This window comes from Xyrauchen texanus, chromosome 46 (genome assembly GCF_025860055.1).
Source record: "Xyrauchen texanus isolate HMW12.3.18 chromosome 46, RBS_HiC_50CHRs, whole genome shotgun sequence".
NCBI lineage: Eukaryota > Metazoa > Chordata > Actinopteri > Cypriniformes > Catostomidae > Xyrauchen > Xyrauchen texanus.
This window is the reverse complement of record NC_068321.1, coordinates 17,817,037-17,836,606: the sequence shown is the minus strand read 5'-3', so window position 1 is coordinate 17,836,606 and position 19,570 is coordinate 17,817,037. Positions and strand designations below refer to the sequence as shown.

Here is a 19,570-nt window from a genome sequence, read left to right as displayed (position 1 = left end):
TTATATTGTGCTTTGTGGTGTGAAAATTTACCCCCGAAAAGGCTGTTTCTGACTAGCTTTCATGCATGGCTTGGCTGTGTTTAGTTTTGGTATGCTGTAAAAAGACGGAATTGGGATATGTCCAGATTTTTGCCCAACAAAAACAGCCCTCATGTTTTTAAATGAATATTTTAGGTTGTTGTTGTATAGCACCGTTGGGTTCAGTAGACTCTGGCATGCAGAGTTTACAAAAATACATACAATATCAAAACCTCTACCCTCACACAGTATCAAAACCTCTAATTGGAAGTACCCAATTAGAATCTGCAAAGGCAATTCAATAGCCAACAATATATGATAAGAAAAGCAGTTCTGTTAGGCTTCTCTCAGGTCTGATGCCTCATTTCTCTCCCATCTCACATCCTAAAGAAAACACTTTTGAACACTTTTACCAAACTCAACTCATGATGAAATGTAACTTAAAAGATAATGTACAGCAACTACAGATGCAGACACATTTTATTTTCTCTCTCTAACTGTCTCTCGCTCTCCCTTTCAATTTTTTCTTTTGTCTCTTCTCATCTTTATCTCTCTCTTTAACATTTTGGGGTATTACTATTTTAGTTAATAAATAAATAGTTTGAATGCTATTTTTTATCAATATTTCAATTACCATTGCTTGAGATTAAATATTAACATTCCACTTTCGTAATTTCCTGTAGTTTCATTTTTAAAACACATCCACATTAATGTGTTTTCGTTGGGGAATGCATTGATTTGCAACGCTTACACCTCTCATCCACCATGTTTATCTCCTCCAGACTTTCGAAAACGTTCTCCATAACCACATAGGCTGGAATACGATAACACAAACATTTTTGGAAACTGATAACAAATCAAAGAAATCAGTCTGGACTTGGCCATTATTTTGTATTCCAATTAAACCTGTTCTGTTGCTCCTTGTCCTGTTTCACATACTGTATTTGTTAATAACATATACTATAACTGGTTGAATTTAGCAAAGGCTCAGGCTATTAACAGATCTACAGTATCGCACTATTGGGTCTGGGTGCCCACTCACTTAACAGGGAAGTTCAAACCCTCTTTTTCTTTCATCCTCTACTCCTCCTGCTCCCAAATTACATACAATTTCATTTGATTATTTATTTTATTCTAAGGATAACACAGCTGACTAAATTCCATCCTATCTATTCATAAATCCAACAATCATTTAAACCATCTGAAATTGAGCACCCTGTTTCTTTTTGTTGCTTTTCATCAACAAAAATTCTGCTGAAATTTCTCCAATTACATCAAGAACTAGAAATGACAGCTTTGGTGAATCTTATTTCAATTTAGGCCAAGTGGGGGAAGTTATATGCAAATTATATAACTGTGAAATTTCTAGGCCAATGTATTATATTTGTCTTGTTACATTTGTTTTTCCTGTGTACTTTCTGTGTTTAAAGACCAACAGGCCGATTACATCCACACATGACTATCCTCTTGTTAGGATTCCTCTCTCCATTTCCCTCCCTGCTGGGTCTCCCAAGTGGGAAAAATAACATATTTTAAAATGTAATCATACCTTACACTTACTGGTAGTCTAAAACCATTGTTTCAGTATGTTTCTTGATTTCCTGCATGTACTTCTTCTTTAAGGTAAAAGGTTACTAATTTGTATTTATTTTGTCTTACTGCTTTTGTGACGTTTAATAGATAGCCATGTTAGTTATTTTATCATGATCTGCCAAACATATTTCTTGAATGCATCCTTAATGCAATTTAAAAAGAAAAGTTCTGCTTGAACTGCTTATGAAACACAGCATTAGCACAACATTAACATTATTTTAAAAAGAACAGGCTTGCTGAAGTTTCCCACGAGTCTTAAACATTACAGTTTTAAGTTTAATTCTAAATGGAAATGTAACACTTCACAAATACAGACTTGGATAAAGTTGAATTAATTGAATATATTTTCAATTTCAGTAAATGTTTTTAGAATTTTAGTGATATCTGGCTGTGTTTGAGACCTATATTATTCATTCTGGTCTTCAGAATACATTCTTCTATTTGAATAAACCGTTTTTGCCTATTTATATTAATCTGAAATCTAAATTACTAGTGATTAGTGCTACCTCAGTTTAAATATCTAAAGTAAATTAATTACTAAAAAGACAGGATAGATGTAATATGATTTGTTAAAATTAGACAAGAAGTTGTTTGATCATTGATATTGATTGTGAATTTTCTCATGAAAGAAAACAAAATGACAAAGAAATTCAAAAACTTAAGTAATGTAAGATACAGTGTAATGGCTTGTATTCAAAGGCATTGGTCCAATAATGTGCATTGTTAAAAATGTGCCCTTGAATGAAAATCTTGTAATATGTATCAAATATTCAGAGAATTATCAAATGAAATTAAGTTTATTATAGAAATTGTTCTGCGAGACTTCTAGGGAAGACAAATACTTACATTTTGACATAAACAAAACTTAATTATTTCGAAGACACAATCTACCGTTTTTAGCTACCAAACATTTTCTCCTCCGGTTCAGTAGTCACCTTGTTCAACATACACCTTGTTTTGTCTGCAAGCTTTTGAAACAAAACAAATTATGGACTGGCTTCCTTTGAACTCTGTTGCTATTTTTGTCTTGAAATGATACAGAAATAGTTTGTTTCAACAGGTCCACACTTGAAACAGAAGTGGGCAGAAGTTCTTGATATCAGCTGATAATGATAAAATATCGATAAATGGCAAAAAAAGCTTGCACAAATGTTGTTCTGCTTACCGATGCAAGACCAACTTGGTTTGACAGTCCATCCACAGTTGTTAAATTTTTTTTTCTTTTTTGTCATAACATACACTTGGCCATTACATGTACAAATACATCAAAATGACTTAGGTTGGAAACCGAAAAACAGATATTTTTTCCATTTCATGATATAATACCGGGCACTTTACAGAATTCTGTTCTCTTTTATTCTTCAAGTCTTTGTGTCCAAAGAATAGTAGAGAAGTGGCACTATCCCAGTACAAAAGGTCCTTTAAAGTCTCCTCTTTTTCTTCTGAAGTGAAATACTGCTGAACAGCCCTGCCTTGCTGCTGAGAGACATCAGGAGGTGTAGTAACTCCTTTCTTTTTTTATCATGTGTCCTTTTCTCACTGTAGTCTGGGCCAGTATTGGGACATGTCTGCTTCACTGCCTGGCACTTGGACTGGTACAGACACTCCAGGCGAGATTAGACCTGTAGCATGGGAAATAAAGAAACCTCATTATATTTAGGGCTTGTCTTACTTCACATATAATGTGGTTGAAAATTCTTCTGGAAAAAAAATGTCATGACCCAACAGACTTATTGCTTTAATTTTTTATTTTTTTTTTGCGTAAACATTTACCTGTTGAGGTTGTGCCTGAGGTGGCCATTGATTGGCTGTTCATATGTGCCTGCATGTGCTGTGGTGTGTATGTGTCATAGCTCCGCCCATTCACCGAAGGACTAGTGGGCAACATGCAGGAATAGGATGAGGTCTGGCTGGGCTGGGGGGTAAAAAGGGGATAAGGGCAAACCTGTCAGAAACACTCACATCTCTATCTGATATACAACACAGCCATGCAGACCTGAAAATGCTGTAGTTGTAGTTGCATAAGATTTTTACAATGCTAGCAAATATTGAATTACTAATCCTCTGAAGCAATGAGGTATAGGCATAGCATACTGTTGAACAATATAGAACAATGCAAAGCATTAACCAAATACTTTATACTGAATGAAGGGTTTATAAACTGACATTTATAGACTTACTTGCATAGGAAGGTTGTTGGCCATGGTGAAGCTTGGCATTGGTGGCAGGGCACTGTATGTGTTTGTGAGGGCTGTGTCTGGTCTACCCAACATGGACCCTGATGTGAAGGACACTGTTTCAAAGAAAGTGAACAAACAGGAATGTTTAGAAACGACAGTCTTAACTATAAAAACACCTTAGGTTCAATTCAAGTTCATTCATGGTTTAAATGCGTTCACTAATGTCTTCTTATGGCCTGCCTACATGTGTTAACAATATCAACACAGGTGTATTTAAGTGTCTTTACTTGGTGTTGTGGGCTGAGGGATTGGCTGATAAACGCTCGTTGTGAAGCTGCTACTGATGGGTATGTGACTCGAAGAGTTACTGGCTTGTCTTCTTTGATTTCGTAACTTTTCCTCCCTCCTCCATTTTGCTCTTCTGTTCGAGAACCACACCTGGAAGTACAAGCTTTGGTTAGTTATCACAGACTTTTTAAAACAACGGGCAACAAAGCAAATGTATCGAGCATATTTTCTTAGTCTTCGCTCACCTGTATTCTTGCTTCAGGCAAATCTATTTTGGCGGCAAGTCTCTCGCGAGCGAACACGTCAGGATAATGCGTTCTCTCGAACTCTGGTCAAAACGTCAAACACATAAACATAATTAGTATTATTAAATCATTTATTTATTGCTTTACAAAATGTGGAATGTGCAAAACTGTCATATGAAGTAGCTTAGGAATCGACATTAAATCGCTCGAAAAAATGTAGGCCTACCTCATATTTAACTCTCACATGCTTAGGCTACCATGTTATTTACAGCCGTTAGCTTAAATATGATCCATTATGCTATATTTGCCTATATTTGTCTTGAGCATTGGGGGGTTGCAGCGTGAAGCATGTACATGTTTCCATTGATCATGGTATACATATTGGGGGGGTAAACAAAATCGATGTTTACCTTTTTCAAGTGCTTCTATTTGTTCTTGTGTGAAAGATGTGCGGTTCCTTTGCAGTTTTCTTTTAAGCTGAAGTCTCATTTGGGTCTCATCAGAATCCTCCCCATTCGAGCTTATTGAGTTCGTGTTCTCACCACCTCCATCTGATTGCTGGCAGCCATCTGGAAAACAAATACATAGGCTTATTCTATAGCCTATATATTAAAGTAACACAGGCTTGTCATCCTTTGTTTGGATTCTAGGGCTTAATTAGAGTATTATAGTCTGCATGTAATATTTATGTGGTAAATGTGTGATATAAAATCACTGGACCGTTTTGTAGGCTCCTGTTACACTTTGCAATATGTGGGAAAACATTCGCTCGCTCAGATCTTTCAGCGTCAAGTCACAATGGCGGACAAACTTGAGGGCTTTGCTGAAATACGATAAAATGTCCTAGAAACCTTTCAGGTCCTCTGAAATTTTTTTTTTTTTTAACCAAACACCCTCTTCCCCTTTTCATCCCTGAGTTCTTCCATTAGGCTACGGCCACCATATGGGCGTTTGCAGAGCTATTGAGATGACCACCAATCCTTTAATAGGAGAGGGATGCTTTCACAGCCAAACAAAGCGCTAGAGTAAGGGTAACTTTTAAATACTCGCTGTTAGGAGGGATGGCAAACTTTCGTGGGTTGAATTTTGAGGACACAATTGGACGAGGCGACAAAGGGATTCTCTCGAGCAGTCATTGTAGCACGAGGATTCCAGTCAACAGACTTTTCAGCTCGGCGTGTTAACCTTTATGCTCTACTGTCATTAATCACTGTCCCCAGGGCTGGTCCGTTCAGCCTCAGTTAGGATTTATACCTTCTTATAGGCGAAAGAAGAAAAACAACCAGGCCACCGTGAATGAAACATCTAAATACGAATGCTCTTGTTTGTCACAGACAAGGGGAAAGTATCCAATTGTCGGTTGTTGGACACCAGTTTGTAATTAAAACCATTGTGTTATGGAATTTAGTTCACGTTTCTTAAAGTAAATTAGCCTATTTTAGATTTCAAAATTTTCCTGCGGTGGATTACTGTGAGTAAAAATAGCTATAATTGTATAAGGGCTTAATGTCAATTAACGTTTAAGAATAATAAAAGCATATGTCATCATATAACAAACAACATGTAACCTGAATAAAGTGAAAAATGTCCATACTTTGTCGTGGTAGAATGTAGCTAAATTAGACATGTAGGCCTATACGCAATCTACTAAAAGGCATGAAAAAGGGAATGTTAGCTAAACCGTTTATTAAAAGTTTATTTTACATTTTCAAGTTATTCTTTATAAAGTTCGATGCTTTTCTCATAGTCTGAGAGCGTTTTAAAAAATAGTCTTTGCAGTGGTTGCTATCCAATGCACTTTTCAAAAGCTAATCCGTAAAAGAGAAACGAATGTGTGGCTTGTTCTCAAAAGCCTGACCAACTGTCGCCAGATTTAGGATTTGTTTTCTCTAAGAAAGGCGGTGGGAAATAAAATAATTCCTTATTGGGGCGTTGTCGAAACCAGTGAGGCGGAAGGCAAGCAGAACGATGGCAAAACAACTGCGGCATCTTTTAGCTGTGGAGGCCTTGATCAAAACATACGAACACCCTTGGAAAAGAGAAAGTGTCCAAATCCTTTAGACGGCTTTAGCACCCCGAGCCTATGGCGGAGGGAGGGGTTCATATGAGTGCTCTGAATGCGATAGTTGTCTCTTTTAGCGTCCTGTCAGTCCAGATGAATCCGCTATTTTATTCAGTGTTGCGTGACATTCATCAGATTGCGACCATATTTGTCTCGCTCACAAACTCACGCTAATGCATTTGGAGTGGCCCAATGGACAGTCTCTAAATGATAGAGGTATAGCCTAGCAAAAAGGTTTATATTAAATGAACTACTCATAAAATGCATAATGTCTGTAGAATCAGAATAGAAAATACGTAGTGGCTATTATTAGATTTTCAGCACATGTTACATTTGGTAGGCCTATAGATATTAGCACCCTTCTTGTTTGTCACACGCGCATAACTAAAGTTGAACTTAGTCATCAAAAAACAGACATTATGTGTTGAAGAATGATGACATTTTTTAGTCATTGAAGATGAATTCCATAAAGATAAACCACTAATAAAAACACACAGGCCTTAATAATCATATAGAGGCTATTCTGAAAGTTTTATTCTCATATGGTGGGTACGAGGCCACATGACAATAAACAATGTATTTTATGTAGCATAAAACAACATATGCGATACGGAAAGCATTAAATATAAATATTATGTAACGTGTTTTAAACATAAAACTCGGAATGTATTCTACTTAGGCTACCCTTGCGTAAAATAAATTAAATAAAATAAATATTAAAAAATCCCCTAAAAAGAGCGAGTTGTTACCATTGCAGTCAATGGTTTAATAGGCGATATTGACAAGAGTTCCTCAGTTAAATCTTTATATATGTCGATATTTATCTCATTTCATATTGCCCTGAAGTGACACGGCTAATTCACAAATGTTGTCAGCGTGTCCAAGGTGTCTCCGGTGAAATATTTCCACAGCTGTCTCCTCAAACTAAACGTTTATTTATGTCGCCTTAATGAGAAACAAAACGTCCACTAATGAGCTATTACATAGCGACAGAGCTGTTTCCATAACATTTTTCCCGTGTGACAGAAACATCCTTTGTACAGGGATACCGCACACTGTTCTTTTCTTTCTTTCTTTCTTTCTTTCTTTCTTTCTTTCTTTCTTTCTTTGTGACCTCACTTTCAGCTAAAATGCAGGTAACATTTCAGAAATAAGTGAATTACAACTCTCAAAATCATAATATAATGTAGATAACAAAGGTAAAGTAAGCCTTTCTTGTGTAACACTACCAAGTATATAATTTATAGTAATGTATTTATTTAAATTGTAGCTTATTCTATTAGCTAAAACTGAAATACTCAACGGGATTGGTAAAACGCTAATTAAAAAATAACAATTACAACAAATATAACAACAATATTAATAACAAGGATAAGAATAATAGTTCTTAATTAAAAATAATAATTATGATGTTATCTGACTTATATTTTATCGTTGTTAATAATAATATTAATAATAAAAACAAAAAATAACAATTACAACAACAATCAAAACAATATTAATAACACGAATAAAATAATAGTTCTTAATTAATTAGAATTATTATTATGTTAACAGACTTATTGTTAATAATATTAATAATAATAATCATAATGAATTAGCAGAAATAGCGTATTTATTGGTAAGTATAATAATAATATAAATATTATTATTATTATTGTTAATTGATATATTTTTATTGTTGTTAATAATATTAATAATAATACATTGAATAAACGGAATAGCCTATTTATTTATATAAATCAATAATTTCATATAAAAGGTGAAGAATTCAGTGCATGCATAAACTCCTAAAAGTCAAACATCCTCCACACCTCTTTAGGCAAGATCTTCATTTATGGCAAGTAAAATGGCCATACCTAGATTGGGCTGTCCTGGCACCGAGGTTCCGGGGTACCAGCCCGGCCGGGTCCCCCACGTGCCGGTCTGACCGTTCAGCATCCTCAGCTTTTCATACATGCCATCTGCGCCCATCTGTTGCTTTTCGCTAGCCAGGTTGCGCAGTACTCTGTTTATCGATGACACCTGAAAGACGAACCCAAAGATGCGGCACATTAATTAAAGAGCGCATCCTCGATGTGGCATCTTGGCTTTTGGAACGATTGGCCCGATTTTTACACAGGCCTACATGCCAGAGCATTACATCGCATTCCATTGTCCTCTTTGGGTTAGAGGAGATTACAGCAGTGGCCGGGAAAGATCGATTAAGTAGTATATTCTCGTTCACGTTCAAGGTCATAAATGCATGCATTTAAAAGAGAAAATTATGTGATTGTACTTAAGTTATATCGAGCCAAGTGACCTGCCCTCAATAAACTTACACTGGGTATATTATCGTTTGTGCAGACCCCCTCTGATAGCAGTCTGTCTCGGATTTCCCACGCGAAGATTGACGGACACTCCCTCTTGTACTGGGCAATTTTGCTGACCACCTCGGGAGTTGCTACTCGTGGTTTACTTCCTCCGATCGCCCTAGGTCTGATGGAGCCTGTTTCATAGTATCTTCCCAAGATTTTACTCACGCATCCGTTGGACACCTAGATGGAAAACAAAAGAAACAATTCACATACATTATTTAAGACTAGTGTTTAATTTTAAGTGTATGCTTCAAGCAATAATAAGCTTACGTTTTCATTGTCCAGCACTTGGACTTTTGCATCTGCATGGGTCTATAACACAAGAAATACCTTTAACACAAAAAATATGTCTGCAGTGGTACGAGAAATGATGCACTTTTTAAAATGCATTAAACCGCTTTGATTCAATTGACCTTTTTCGGTCGCCAAATTTAAAAATTGCCAAATTGAGAAAAAAGGTGGAATGAGCATTAGGAAATTTTGTTGTTAGTCGTCGAAGCATTTCTAAAGACCACTGTTTATACATTCCAAACTGAAATTTGAAATGAATCCTCTTTACTCGCTGTCATAAATAATTGAAGAGTTAATGTATTTATGTTTTAAATCTAATACGCACTTCATAAAAAATAACGGCCCAGTGATGAGGAATTCGAAACAGTAAGCACAAATGTGAGAAAAAAAAACTACTGTAAAATATCTTTTGAATATGCATTAGACTTTTTAGGTGTTCACTTGAAAACATGCATTCTCATCACCTGCAGAATCCTGGATATGTCGCACGGCCGCGCGCCACTGTGCGCGAGTTCAACTATTTTCTGTCTCGTGGAGTCGGGTAGCGGTCTGCCGTTGACGAATACACCGCCAAGCTGGTTCACTCCACTGTGACCTAAAAGAAAAGGGTATATCAAGTTACCCAACATATAGCAAGCCAGTCTCAAAATACAGGCTCAATTTAAACAGAATCGTTCATGTTAAAATTGTCTAAAAAATGAGCCAAGCATTAGCCTACAAGAGCATTTTCAACAAAACTCAATATTCAGCAAAGAGTGGGGTAAACCGCTTTAAAATAAGCATAGCCGGTAATTGTTGTTGTTCAGCTGTCATATGTTTGCGACTATTCTCCAGATGTGCTCATAATATCATAATCTCCTAATACACAATTGTAATATAATTACACATGCACAACATTGATTAAGCGTCAGCGCTCTGGTATGATCTGGAGCAAAACATCTCCAACCCACTGAGCCGAGATTTGCGCATCTCTGCAAATCTTTAAAGGGATCAGATGGTGTAATGCTATTTGCGGCATTAGCTCACATTGAACCTTCTTAAACGTTGCGTTGATTTAAACCATATATGAAATGATACACATTATCATAACAACTTAAAAAGAAATAATAATAAAAAAACACTTCTACCAAATTTTTGCATTCCCTATGTAACCAATTGGATTATGTTACTTTTAACAGCGCTTATGTCAGTGAAAAAGCCCCAAAAAGCTGACCAAAGGCACCAAACCTGAAGCCAAAACGGAAAAGCAGCCTTCCTGTTGTGGGTTTGCTTTACTTCTCAGCTCCCTTCCCTCCGAAGCTTCCCGTTAAATTGAGTCCAAGAGCACAAGCTCCTTTGCAATAAATAAGCTCCAAATATAGAAGAGGGGGAAAATATGATGAGCCTGCCTGACATTTGTCTTTAAAATAAAGCTAGCTGCACGTCAAGTTTGAGCTTAATTTCTGGAAATAGGCGGAAGTCGCCCTGGATCATGCATGGAAGGCTAATTGAAAAGATCAGTTGGAGCACTCGTGGCAGGCATGTCACTTTATGACATCGCTCTGCTTTTGAAAATCGCATCGCCACGACAAATAGTAGCATGATAAAACGACCCTTTCTGTCTGCATTTGGATATCACTCAGACTAAATTGGACTCTACTCATTTCCCCTTTAAGGGAAGCGTCATTTTAAGGTAGCAAGGGGCTGTGCGCGTGTACGTTCACGGGGGCGCGCCTAGCTCTTAATATATTAAAAGTGTCATTTCTTTTTTCCCAAGTGACAAACCTCAATTGCCCATATTTACGCACTGGGAGCAAGTCTGCGGGATGCTGTTTGGTTCTGTAGCTTAATGCATAATAAATGTGCAGCGCGAAATATAAAATCTGAATTAAACGTGTATGGAGCTAAATGTTAAAAATATAACGCGTACAAAAACGTGCATTAGTTGTGGTAAGATTTAGTTTATTCTACATGGGACCTAATTATGCTGGAGTTTCTAATTGTACTCCAGCTTTAAATCGTAACACATTTTTGGAGCATTTATTACGCTTAACAAAAAGAAAAGCACAGAATAACATATATTTTCATGTCCATTTCGAGTGAGAAGTTTTGGCTAATTCTGAATTTGTCAATCCGTTGTCTCTTTCTCTTCGCTAATAGGCACATTGAAGATGTATTGGCTTTGAAGTCCCATACCGTATGGGTTTAAAATGCAACCACTTGATTTGAGCGGGCCAACACACAGATTAGGATATAAAATCTAATTTTCGCTTGAAAGGTTAAATCTTAATCGTTCTATAATTCCCCACGGTGAATGGTGTCGGTCTTGCCCAGTGGCAATCATTGCGCTCGCGGTACTCTGTTTCTAATCAATTAATAAGAAGACATATGGTGTCAATTTGGACGCTTCACTCTATATACACCCAAGAGTTATTAGCACAAAGCTTAGATTGCCGCCTTTGACCTTTAAACAAACCAAAGGACTCACCCAAATGATATCTTCTCAGTAATTCGCACAAGACATCACACGACAACATTTGGCTAACTTGCCATAATTTGAAAAAGGTGAGGGAATGTCAGTGTAATAACACTGATCTTTAAGAGCGAAAAAAGAACATAAGTTCTATATGCCGCTATAGAAACACCTCTTGACGTTATATTTCACGAGTTTGTCCCATGGGTTATTTATAATGTTTGTTGTTGTTGCTGTTGTTTAAATGAATGTTAGATTATATATATATATATATATATATATATATATATAATATTGCTAAACTCTTTCCTGTGCTCTACTTCAGCTAACATGCATTCAAATACTTTATTGGCACGGAAATCTCTTAAGTGTTGCATCTTCTTAAAACACCAACAAAAACAACTAATTTATGGACCTAGTTTCAAAGGTAGTGACTTATGGGATGCCAGTTTTAAGTAGGAGGACAAAGCAAAGAACTGGCACTTTGAATAATAAAAGTAATAAAAATGACATGATGACTTCAACACACCTTCGTTACAGATGTCATACACCTCTTGTCCAGCATTAAGAGAGAAAATATGTCTCATTTATGGTAATCATAACTTCCTCAGTACTTTCCACAGAGGATTGAAACAATTCACTCATGATACTGCATGTTTTGCTATATGCCTTCACACATTTCATAGACACAGACACATTACATCAAGCAAATGTCATTTATTCATGCTCTACAACATTCAATGTTGCATCAAAGTTCGGTCTATTATTTCACTCTCACTGTGTTTCATATACATGATAGGCGTTTCATCAGAATCATGCAATGTCAATTTCTCCTCTGCTAATGGACTAGGAGGATTGGCCACCAATGCTAACATTAATTCAGCAATTATTTAAAAGCAAGTCAAGCAGAAACATCCCTTCTCTCTCTCTCTAACACCCCCTAACACATACACACACAATTATGCAAAGAGCATATGGGTTAGACACTATAAGTAGGTTGTGTGTGTGCGTGTGTGTGTGTGTGTGTGTGTGCGTGTGTGTGTGTGTGTGTGTGTTCAGGCTTCCATGTGACTTTTGCAAATCAGGGAATCTCTTATTGGGAATGTAATTTTTGCTCTCTCATATGTAACATTAACAATTTAAATAATAGCCTGCAACACTATAAAACTGTAGTTATAGTTAAAGTCAGGCTGAGAAATTAGTTCTGTAGTTTACTATGCAGAGCTCAGCTTGTTTCAGGGAGCAGTAGGAATGACATACAACATTTTTTTTGGCGACATGCACACGCCCAACACTCTCTGACGTATACTGTAAGCTCTATTCACTAATATACCAAAACAAATGCCATTCTGCTTTGCACATTGTCACATACAACTTATTTTATTATTTCAAAAACGCATAGAAAAAAAATCCACTTACTGTTTTGCATCATGGACGCAACGCCAGACTCCCACGTGGCCCGGTTATAGTATTCTATTAGTCATAAAGAAACAATAATGATGATTAGTTTTCACATCATTTAGTCAGGGGTATTGCAGTGCAGTGTTTATATTTGTTTGTGTCTTTTGTGCAAGAAAGTTACGGACAATATTATGTGGGCTAAAGCTTCAACAATTTTGCATTCATGCCAAAAGGTGAAAATAAAGTGCTGTCTCCAAAAATAGACTTATGTCCAGGATTTAAACTTGCCTGGAAACAGAGTTGACTGTCCGCTTAAAACAATTTATAGACTCTCATCTGCTTCACTCTAATAAAATATCCCTAGGACAAAGCAAAACAATTTATTAGTACACCTTTTCTATCCGTAAGTATTACACCTAAATCTACCATAAGTGTTTTAGTATTACCACTTATGAATTAGTTTAAGTTTTGCGAAACAGCTTTTAATTTGCCTTCCGCTTTAATTGATAGACCTTTATTTTCTCTCCCTCAGTTACATGTTCCTCAATGTTTATTTTATAAGCTATTTTTTCTAACTGAAAGTTTAATCGTCAGTCAGTGAGAAAATCATGCTCCTGTACTGGTGATCTTAAAATGAATCATAATAATACTACTAATAATAATAAGCTCTAGCAAAATTGCCACTTTAATGCATCCTGTAAATCTGTCTATGCCTAACCTTCATTATTAGAAAACTTCAAATGTTGTGCCAAGGCCTACTTTTTTCTTCCTCTCCAGATACTCTCCTCTGGTGACACACGCTTTCTACCTCGCCTGGCTGCGCCGGAAAAGTAACACCAGGAGGGGGTGAGGGTCCCCGACAAAGCCCCGCTGAATTTTAACAATAGCTTTCTTTATCTATCTACACCAAAACCCAGAGAGTAAAACCGGGCTTCCTAACTAGCTACACCAAACGTACCAACAAATCTCAGAAAATACAAAGAGCTGAAGGGAGCGGGGCCCCCTCCTCCTCCTACGCCCGGTTCAGCACACCCCCTTCACCCGCAACAGCCAGTGCAGCTCACCATGACCCGGTGCCCGTTGCCTCAAAGCCTTTTTGTTCTTCTCGTTGCGCGAAATAGAAAAGTAATTTCTTGTTTTAAGTATCTGGAGGTAATTGTGTTACTGGTATGTGTCGTTAAGGGCTGTAACAAATGTACAACAGCGCAGTGGGGCGCTCAATTGGAAAAAGACAATTTCAATAAAGAATCCATTCAATACATTTACCGAAAAGGAGGTCACTGAAGAAATACGCCCTGCTTTGATTTTTTTTTTTTGTTTTTTTTGTTTTTTTGTTTTTTAATGTAGATGAATTGTGCGTGGTTTACAGTGGACAGCAACAAATAAATAGAGGCTATACACCAATCGCAAAGCAGCGTGGAGGTGCACGTGTTCCACAAAATATAAATTTGTCACTGTAATGTTCTAACAAGATATTTAAGGGAAATGTATATTTTACTCTACATTATTTGTACAATTTTATATATTTTTTTAAATATTTCTTTTTTAAGAACTACATTATACATTTCCTCATATCTCTCCACACAAAAAAAAATAACTTTTTTTTTTTTTTTAAAGAAAGACATTTAAAATGTAACATAATATTTCTTACCCAAAGGGTTTAGCTATTCAATGTCTTTCCCTGCACTCAGCTTTTAGTTAATGATCAGTTTTAATAGTGCTGTCTGTAATTGATAGGGCCTAATCTGCATTTTGTTCGTTCTAATGTGCAAAATTAAGGCTCTTAATTAAGTACACGTATTCAAGTCTTTGATATTTAACTTAATGTACATTCATGAGAAAACAATTTTTTTGATAGCTATTTAAATGTAGAATGAAAAACAAAAGACTGCCACCTTTTAAAAATAAATTGCCAAAGATGCAGGAGCATTTAATTATATATTATTTATAATATAATATTATATACAATATCATATTATAATATTTAACATATGTGACGGATATAGTGTATTATTTATTTCAACTTTTTAAATCAACCTATAAAAAATTGTTTCTGTGCATGATAGTATCGCTAATATTTGTATAGGTGTATATTGGCTTTTTTATTTTTTTATTGTATTTTATTTTTTACTAACTACACAACAACAAATAGTAGCTCCGATTTTTAAAGACATTAATGTAATTCAATTCCGTTTTTAATAGTTAGACTTGGTCAAAGACAGCAGCATTTCATTAACTGAAAAGGAAAACCTCATCAAGTTCACAGTACGATTTGGTAGTTGCGCCCGGCTGAATGTGACTGTGTGATTCAACCTGACACTCCACCTCATCGGGTCATTGCGTTCCCATGTTCAGGACTGATCGCTGTCTTGGCCTACTGTGACTTTTTGCATTTCTCTGTCATATATAAGAACTTTGCTTTAAACAAAACACGATATTGACAAAAAATAAAGTTTGTGAAATCCATAATAGTTTCACCCCATATGAGGCTACACAGCTTTAGGTTTTCTATGTTTTTGCAACATGCTTGTCAAAGTTTTGGTGAACAGTTTTATTTTTAAGAACATAACTTAAGTGGGTAATTATTTAGAAAATCACTAGTGTTTTCCTAATATTTAAAGCTGGCGTATACAGCAAGATTAATTTGACTTGTTAGCGGTGCTTATGTGTGCAAGTAGCTTCATGGAGAAGAGTGTCTTACCTTTTTGTGGCATAGTTCCTACAGCTTTCGAATCCTCCTTGATAGGCCTACACTTCTTTTACAATAAAGAGAAGATACTGAAGCTCTTGAAATCGTCCTCAAACAGTTTGCCTTTTATAGTTTCCAACTGATCTCGGGTGGGGAAAAAAAATAATTCCCTGCGAAGGAAACAGAGATTGACAATAAAATGGGATGTCAAGACTGAGCGAGACTGAAAAATGTGCGCTCGTGGGAGTGAGTGAGAGAGTGTGAGCGCTCGAGCGAGCAAGAGAGAGAGGGCGCGCACCTATGCTGATTGGTGATAGCACTCGTGTATTAATGTATGTGTTCCTGGTCTGTGCCTCGCCTCCTCTCCTCTTCAGTGGCCCATTAGCTGAGCCTGACCTCTGTCATCATCTCCCAGCAGAACACTTCCTCCTGCCCCGGTGACAGAGCGGGAAACAGGGCCGAGTAAAAACAAGTTTTTCAGCTCCACTTCATCACTTCTCATAAGCAAATGATGCGATCTGTGCCCACATCGAGTTTTTCCATTGAAATGCGTTTGGGCGATTGAATGCTGGGAGACTTCCTTTCACTAGCAGTCACTGCAGTGGAAATGTGGACATGCTTTAACCAACGTAACCTGAAGTTACACATGGACATGCTGCGCAGAGCTCAGGGCTGGAAATCTGACGCACTTTGGGGCCGATAAGGGGCGGAGTGGCCATCAGGAGAACCGGGCCGAATGGGTCGCGATAAACTGAAAGAGCCGCCAAGTTATGAAGAACGGGCCACAAAACGGCGCCGCGATATGCCGAAGGGGGCAGCAATATGCAGAAAAGGACATATTGCTTCCCCACCCCTTTAACCTACTTGTGCAAAGTGGACAAATCTTCTGCCAGCCATTTGTTTAAATACAAGTAGCTGAATGTTTGCCTTAAATGTTTATTTACTGCTTTAATATTGTGTCCATGCATGTGTGCTAATCCTGAGTAGCTTACCCTTCCTACTTATTGTGTCCATTGAAACGGACGAAAACGTTCCCCACGTGTCATTGTTGACTTTGAGTCTGAGAATGTCGTCAGCCTTAACGGCGCGCGTTGAATGATCAGTTGAGACCCCATACCATTTACATTAATAGCGTGATTTGTTTTGGTTTTTCAGAGGGAGAAAAAGAAACTCCGTGTCGTGGGTTGGCAAGGAGGAGATGAAAATATCATTACGTCCATGGCCGGACACTTAAACTACATTTGCTGATTGCTTGGACATTAGCACACACCTCGGTAAACCCCAAAGCAACCCCTCCGTGCCTGTGTTTGAGGTTACATGCACTGCACTCTCAGCTCGCCACTCTCAGCTTGGGGTGTTCCACCCGTTCACTGGAGTGGAATAGATTCCGGGTTGGAATACAAGAAATGAAGAGGGGAGGGGGACGTATCGCATGGTGGGACAGCTTTAAAGAGAGACAAAATGTGTTGGGACGCACGGAGCATAAAATTAAGCTGTGGTTGCATACACTTGACTTCGCTTTGACATGTGAAAAGTGCTAAAAGTCGGAGCTCATCAATAAACTATCGCGAAAGTGAATAAGGCCTCTGACAACCATTGCATTCCCCACTATAGCACAATGAGGAAACAAACGACACTGCCAAAGAGTCTGCATCGCAATGAAAGGCCGCTTGAATGGGAGTCGGATAATGAGCTGGCGCGACCGTCATGCACTGTCATCCCGGGTCCTGCGGTGCGACCCCGCCACGCCGTTTGATATTTTCGAATAATTTCCCTCTCCCTGCGAAGTTTTAGCTGGTTTCTCCAATGGTGACGATTTACAGCTCGGAGTGCAACACGTTGTGCAACTGCACTGAGATTCGCACAGAAATGTCTTAGTTTTTCAGAACTAATCTATTACGTCCATCCGAAATGATTTGAATCAAACAAATGGATGGTTTTACTAATTTCAAAATCCATGCATCCATGCTTATTGATATTTTTGATATCGAAATCAATCGCTAAGAACATTCACGTTATTGGTTTGTTATACTCTTCTAAAGACTTGTCTCCATACGTTTAGTCCATATTAAATCGCTCAGTCTTTAAAGATACCACCTGTTAAAAAGAATGGTCGACATCAAATATTTGTCTAGTTTGAGACTTTTCACATGAATGGATGGACTCTTGTAGTCCTCCCATCAATTAGCACTGTTCGGATTAGTAGCGGTGGTGTTTGGTCATGAAAAAGACCCTAATCTCGTCGCTATTCCCCTCAGGCAAAATAGACTGACGGTGCCTCTCCTCTCTCTAAAAAGTTTTTAACAGGGAAAAAAAACTAATAATAAGTGGAGGGAAAAGGACTGAATGCAGCTGACGTCAGATAGAGCAAGAGAGACAGGGGGAAAACAAGAGATCGACTGCCTGTTATTAGGGCAATGTGGGAAAAGCTGTATCGTTATGGCCAGTGCAAGCCCGACATGTAGTCACCATGTTTTTGGGGAGGCGGCTTACCAAATAATTTTATTTTTTTGGTGTGGTTGCCCAAAGCGACTCAGTCCACTGCATTGACGAATGACCCTACCATGTAACTCTAGGCGCCATGATCAAAATGAAGCAAGTTATTATTAATTGCATTAGGTTATTATAGACAGAATGTGGGTGGATAATTTTAATTGTTATTTTCGTCCTTGCTGAAGCAGTTTATTTGAGCGGAGAGAATTGGAGAAATGTTTTTGCAGCCAATTGTTTTTAGATATTATTGAGTGTGTTTTTCTGGCTGCATGAGTGATCTGTAAGATAATTTATTATTTCTATAAACTGACGTATTTCAGATGTGACAGAGTTTATGGACCATGTAATCTGCATTCAGGGCAAAGTGTATGCATTGCAGGTCAAATATAGGCTAAACCATAATATTAAAATTAATTTCTGACGACTTTTCTATCAGCAAGTTAGTAAATAGTGCAGTTTACATTGAAGTCATTTTACAAATAGGCCTACTTCTTCTCCAGAAGAAAATAATTATAGGCTGCAAATTATAACAATACTGGTTTATGGAAAATGTATCAAAGTGTTTGTGAAAGTGTATAAAATACTTCTTAATAGCAAATGTAATCATACTTTATTTATTTTTATCATTATTATTAGTAGTAGTATAGGCTAATATATTTTTTTAATATTGTATTGTTTATAATTAAGCACACCACTGAGAGAATGAAGGTATTGAAAAGTATGTGAAATACATTTTCTTCTTCTTTAGCTATAGAAAGTACCAATGATTACGCTCTATTGTTGTTGTTGTTGTTGTTTTAAATCAGTCAGCTGTGTATACTGTCATCTGACAGAAAACATGGGATATTTCTCAATCACTTCTCATGAGGAAGCGTCTCATGTTATTTGAGTTTAGTGCCGGCATAATACTTTATAAGTCAATAAAATTAGATCGATGCATAAAGCAAAATTAACTGGTATACACAACAAACATTTGTTGAGCATTGACGAGATATATGAATTGTCCAGCGTTATGAAAAATGTGCTAAATGCGAGTCATATTTATGGTGGTTAGCGAGATTAACAGAGTCAGGCTGTCAAAATGATGCCAGCGCAGTAGCCTGATGTCATTATATTTGTGAAGGCACGTTTGCAATAAAGTAGACTTGTAGAACCTTGTGAACTTACCTCAAGATACACTATAGCCAGTTCCGCTGGCGGGTTATGAGAGGCACGTTTCCAAAATAGTTTGGATACAAGAGTAATTAAGTCTAGAGAGTGCCCCTATGGATCCGTTTCACAGAACTAGTCCCAAAGTAAATAATATCCAGTCCAACAAGCCGAAAATGTTTTTAAAACCGTCTTTGTGGCGTTGATGAAAACACTAGTCTATTTAACAGACGAAAACAGGTCCAACTCGGGACTCTCCTTCGTATTTTCTTCTCACGGTAAACGCAAACGTCGCACGTAAAGTCTGTTGTCCAGTTGGGTGCAAAATAACTCTTACGTTAAACGTGGCTGG

At 37.3% G+C, this 19,570-nt stretch overlaps 1 protein-coding gene across 7 annotated transcripts; it reads right to left on the bottom strand.

Annotated features, from left to right (window-relative positions):
• Positions 1–2,412: 2,412 nt before the first annotated feature.
• Positions 2,413–19,570, bottom strand: pax6a (paired box 6a). 7 transcript variants are annotated; one of them, XM_052120219.1, is made up of 15 exons: positions 19,237–19,570; positions 15,589–15,746; positions 13,176–13,247; positions 12,906–12,959; positions 12,016–12,039; positions 9,499–9,629; positions 9,014–9,055; positions 8,708–8,923; positions 8,246–8,411; positions 4,735–4,893; positions 4,325–4,407; positions 4,079–4,229; positions 3,792–3,904; positions 3,385–3,526; positions 2,413–3,233 (listed from the first exon to the last, which is right to left on the bottom strand). In XM_052120219.1, exons 4-15 carry the CDS (start codon positions 12,916–12,918, stop codon positions 3,148–3,150), a joined length of 1,326 nt encoding a protein of 441 aa, XP_051976179.1. In that variant the 5' UTR covers positions 12,919–12,959; positions 13,176–13,247; positions 15,589–15,746; positions 19,237–19,570; the 3' UTR covers positions 2,413–3,147. The 7 variants fall into 7 exon arrangements, with proteins under 7 accessions (XP_051976179.1, XP_051976182.1, XP_051976175.1 ...); XM_052120222.1 differs by lacking the exon at positions 12,016–12,039; XM_052120215.1 differs by lacking the exon at positions 13,176–13,247.

Coding starts and splice junctions, on each gene's coding strand:
- pax6a (XM_052120215.1), bottom strand. Junction 8,412..8,707: donor CAAACGATAATATACCCAGT/GTAAGTTTATTG, acceptor TTCGTCTTTCAG/GTGTCATCGATAAACAGAGT. Junction 4,230..4,324: donor TGCCTGAAGCAAGAATACAG/GTGAGCGAAGAC, acceptor TTGTACTTCCAG/GTGTGGTTCTCGAACAGAAG.